The sequence below is a fragment of the Nannospalax galili genome, unplaced genomic scaffold (genome assembly GCF_000622305.1).
Source record: "Nannospalax galili isolate Female #2095 unplaced genomic scaffold, S.galili_v1.0 scaffold432, whole genome shotgun sequence".
Taxonomy (NCBI): Eukaryota; Metazoa; Chordata; class Mammalia; order Rodentia; family Spalacidae; genus Nannospalax; species Nannospalax galili.
In genome coordinates, this window is record NW_008331138.1 from 280,401 (window position 1) to 285,000 (window position 4,600).

The 4,600-nt window shown below is 52.6% G+C and overlaps 1 protein-coding gene across 2 annotated transcripts in view; it reads left to right on the forward strand.

The window, feature by feature from the left end:
- Strn4 (striatin 4) overlaps positions 1-4,600 on the forward strand; it is a 24,691-nt gene that overhangs the window by 15,605 nt on the left and 4,486 nt on the right. The window contains exons 8-12 of one of the 2 annotated variants that reach the window (XM_008821791.2): positions 137-250; positions 567-682; positions 2,093-2,268; positions 2,369-2,416; positions 3,134-3,255. In XM_008821791.2, coding sequence (XP_008820013.1) covers positions 137-250; positions 567-682; positions 2,093-2,268; positions 2,369-2,416; positions 3,134-3,255 — 576 coding nt within the window. The remainder of the gene's footprint in view (positions 1-136; positions 251-566; positions 683-2,092; positions 2,269-2,368; positions 2,417-3,133; positions 3,256-4,600) is intronic. The other variant, XM_008821795.2, reaches the window with a different exon arrangement.

Sequence of the window (4,600 nt, forward strand, 5' to 3'; positions counted from 1 at the left end):
CCCCCCCCGCCGGGGGTAGTGGGTTTGTACCGCCCCCCCCCACCCCCATTGCAGAAGGCCAGCAGCAGTACAAGGGCTTCCTTGAAAGGCTAGGTGGAACTGATAGGCAATTCCTCCCTGTGCCTTATCCTTGCAGAAAGCCGTCGGGTCAAACTCCAGGGAATTCTGGCTGACCTCCGGGATGTGGATGGACTGCCCCCCAAAGTGACTATCCCACCTCCTGGCACACCCCAGCCCCGGCCCCACGAAGGTAACCTCCAGCCCCATCCTCTAGTCCCTCGGGGTCCATGACAGAGGGAGGCAGCAGAGCTAAGCACAGGACTTCTGTGTCCTCAGAGGTGAGGCCCAGCCTCCAGTGTGCAGCCTCCCTGTCCCAAAAGTCGTCTGTCTGTCTATCTCCCTCTTTTTGTCTGTCCTTCCCTGTCTCTTCCTGTCTCTTCCTTTCTAGCTGTGATTCTTGATCTTGTCCACCTGCCTTTCTTCTGGCTCCTCATCCACTCTGCCTCTCTCTGCCTCTCTCTCACCCCCTGGCCCCGTCTGCCCCGCCCTCCCCTCCCTCCTACCAGGTTCCTTTGGCTTCTCCTCAGACGTCTTCATCATGGACACTATCGGGGGCGGGGAGGTGAGCCTGGGGGACTTGGCAGATCTCACCGTCACCAATGACAACGACCTCAGCTGTGATGTAAGTTCTCGGGCTACCCTATCAGGTTTTGTAGCTTTGACTGTGCGGTAGGCCTCCCTTTCATGTGAGGACTATAAGAGGTCATCCCACACCCAGCCCTAGGAGGTAGCTTCTGCACACCCTGCTTTATAGGGCTGCCTGGAAACCCCTCACTGAGATTGAGGGAAGAAGGGTTTCTTGGTGCCATGCTCTCTTGGTGCTGGCAATTTGGGATGTGGAAAAATGGCTTCCACCCACATTCCTCCCAACTCAGGCCACTCTGTTTTGAATGGAGCAGGTGGGCTGGAATGAAGGAGCTTCCTGGCTGGCGTTCTGAGCCTGAGCACCATGGCCAGGCTGCTGGGACCTTCTAGGGTAGGTTCAGGTGCATTTTCCTAGGACAGGAGAAGGTCTTATCACTAAGCTCATGAGGTTGGGGTACATATAGAATGTGGAAGTGAGGCTAGGGGCAGGGTCTGCTCAGAGTATCACAGGACTCCTCCACCTGCCCTACATTGGCCCTTTGGGGAATGGGGAGTCCAGGTGACCACAGATCCTCTGGTTCCTAAGAACCATGGTAAAAATTATGGCAGAGGCCAGACCTGGTAGGTATAGGTGAGCCTAGGTGAAGGGGTCATCTGAGGGCACCGAGACAGCCTGGCCCTTCCCAAGTCCCCACTTGGTGAGAAGTTCCACCTTGCAGAGCACAGGCTCTCAGCACATCTTCTCCAGAGCCTCCCCTGCCTGGGTACTTTGAGACTGAGGTCAAGGGTCTAGTCTAGATGCCCTCATCTTTTCCTGGGGCTTTGTGGCCTTGGAACATATCTCTGCAGATACTGGTAGCTTCCTGCCCTGTGTCCCAGCTTCCTAGGAGTATCCAGAACCGACTTTGTTATTTCCCTGCTCCACATCATGTGGCTCCCCATTTCTCCCAGACTTTTGCTTAGGATGAAACAAATGGCAGGTTTCTGAGGGGCTTACCAGTCTGGGCTGGCCTAGCCTCCTTCCTCAGGGCCTTTGCATAGGCAGCTTCTTTCTTCAGTGCCCCTCCCCTACATCAGGGTAAGTCCTGCTCATTTGTCTCTGCGGAGAAGGCTGGGCTGCCTGATACTTCCTTCCCCTTCTCCACCCGCGATGCCTTCTGGAGTTGAGTCACTACTCCAGTTCTCAATTCTGTGTGTTTAGGATTTGCGTCTCTTGCTGAGCACTCTGATCTGTGAGGCCTCAAAGACTCAGTTCACCCTTGTCCCTTCAGAGCCTAGCAGGCTGCTGGGATTTGCTAAGTGGCTGACAGGCACTGCTGGGCACAAAGAAGGGAGTGTCCAGGCTGGGGTCAATCAATGCCAGGCTGGATGGGGTGTGTGTCTGTGTGTACATGAGTCCAGGGATGGATGCACAGGGGAAGTGAGGCAGCTCCCTCCCCCCCCCCAGCTGTCTGACAGCAAAGACGCCTTCAAGAAGACTTGGAACCCCAAGTTTACCCTCCGCTCACACTATGACGGCATCCGCTCGCTGGCTTTCCACCATAGCCATTCAGCGTTGCTCACTGCCTCTGAGGATGGCACCCTTAAGCTGTGGAACCTGCAGAAGGCAGTCACAGCCAAGAAGTAAGGGTGCCACTGGGGGGGATGGCCTCTGAACCCGGAGCAACGATGGGGGGTAGGGGTGGTGGATGGTCTGTGACACTGGCTTCTCTGTCTCCTACAGGAACGCTGCACTGGATGTGGAGCCCATACACGCCTTCCGTGCTCACAGGTGGGGAGGTGCCTGAGCCTGCTCTAAGCCCTGTCTACCAGTAGCATGACACCCCCCCAACCCACTCACCCCACCCCCCACCCCCGCTGCTGTGGAAGTTGAGAGCCCTGGGGGGGTGGTCACCATCCTGGGCCCCTCTGTCTTATATGGGGCCTCAGCACACCCCTTATTGGGCCCTGTTGGTTCCCTTTGGGGTTCCAGCATGGCCCTTCTGAGTTGGAAATAAAGGCTCATAAGGGACAGGCATCTTCCCCAGGTGGCACAGCCAGGGTCTCAGATGCCAGATTCCTTTGGGCATCCTTAAAAAATACCTAGGGAGGCAGAGTCAGGTAGATCTCTGTGAGGTTGAGGCCAGCCTGGTCTACTTAACATGTTCCAGGTTAGCCAGAGTTATATAATGAGACCCCCATCTTAAAACTAAACAAATAAAAAAACTAGGAAAGGAGGCTGGCAAGATGGCTCACTGGGTAAAGACACTTACTACCAAACCTGACCACCTGAGTTTGGTCCCAAGACCCATCTAGTAGAAGGAGTAAACCAACTCCATAAAGTTGTCCTCTGAGCTCCATGCATCCATTCAGCCCAATTTTTTAAAAATTGGGCAGTAATTTAAAAAAAAAAATAAAAATAAAAATAGGAGAGAACATCAAGGTCCTGTGGCCAGGTAAGGTTTTGAGCTCCTTGGCCACCCGCATCACCCGCCCTTCTACTCTGCAGGGGCCCTGTGCTGGCAGTTGCCATGGGCAGCAACAGTGAGTACTGTTACAGTGGTGGGGCAGATGCCCGCATCCACAGCTGGAAGATTCCTGACCTCAACATGGACCCATATGATGGCTATGGTGAGGACAGACCCTGGCCACCCTTACCTCAGGTCTATACCACAGGGCATGGAAGGGGCCCTGCAGGGCTCCCAGTCTAGCATTTGGGAATGAGGCAGGGCAGAGGGAGATGACGTAGGAGTGGTGGTGTTGAGGGTACTGTTGGACCACATCTTAGAATCGACACAAGTTGGCCCTCTGCAGAAGCAGAGAGAGTACCCAAATCGGCACTTCTGTTCTTAGGGACTAGACAGGGTCGTATATCATGGGCCAGTGGAGAAGTTTGTTAGGAAAAGCAGAGACGGTGAGATGAAAGGCATCGTGGGGCAGCAGTTTGGGCTTTGTCTTTAGAACCTTTTAATGGTTAAGGGCTCAGGGGTATATAGCTCAAGGGCAGAGTGCTTGCTTAGCATGCACAACGTCCTGGATTCATCCCTAGCACCACAGAAACCAGGTATGGTAGTGCATATTTGTAATTCAAGACTTTAGAGGCAGAGGCAAGAGGATCAGAATTTCAAGGTCATCCTCAGCTACATAAAGAGTGAGTAGACTGCACAAGTCCCTATCTCAAAAGACATGAATTAAGTGGAGTTGATGGTGCATGCCTGTAATCCTAGCAAGGCAGAGGCAGGAGGGATAGCCAAAATATCAAGACCAGCCTGATTTATATATTGAGTTCTAGGCCAGCCAGGCTGTATATCAAGCCCCTGCCAAAACACAGTGAAAAACCTTGTTTCAAAAAACAAAAGCGGGGAAACCAGGCATGGTGGTTTCACGCCTGTGATCTTAGCACTCAGAAGTCTGAGGCAGGAGGATTTGAGTTCTTTGTCTCAAAAAAATATTGCATAGGGCTGGTAAGCCTGACAACCTGAATTAGATCCCCAGAGCCCACAGAATGGAAGGAAAAAACAGTTCCCACAAGTTGTCCTCTGCTACATGTGCAACTATGGCAACATGTACACACAGAGGTTTTTTTTTTAAACTGGATCGATGGATGGGTGGAAAGGTGGATGGGTAAGAGTTAAGTGGAAGAAGTACTCCCCTTAAGAAAGCACATAACTCTGTTCTTGGTTGTGGCTTTTTTTCCTGAGTGCCTCTTTTTCTATTAACCTTGTTTTTTTTGAGAGAAGGCCTCACTGTGTCTCTTTTTTTTAAGTCAGTTAAAAATGGTCTTACTGTGCTGGGCATGGTGGCACACAAATTTTATCCTGGCACTTGGGAGGCAGAGGCAGGTAGATCTCTGCGAGTTCAGGCCAGCTGGGGCTACAGGGAGACCCTGTCTCAAAAAGACAAAAAAAAAAAGAAAAAAGGACTTTTTGCCTAACACTCCGGAGGCTCCGGAGGCAGACAAAGCGTGGCGTCTGTG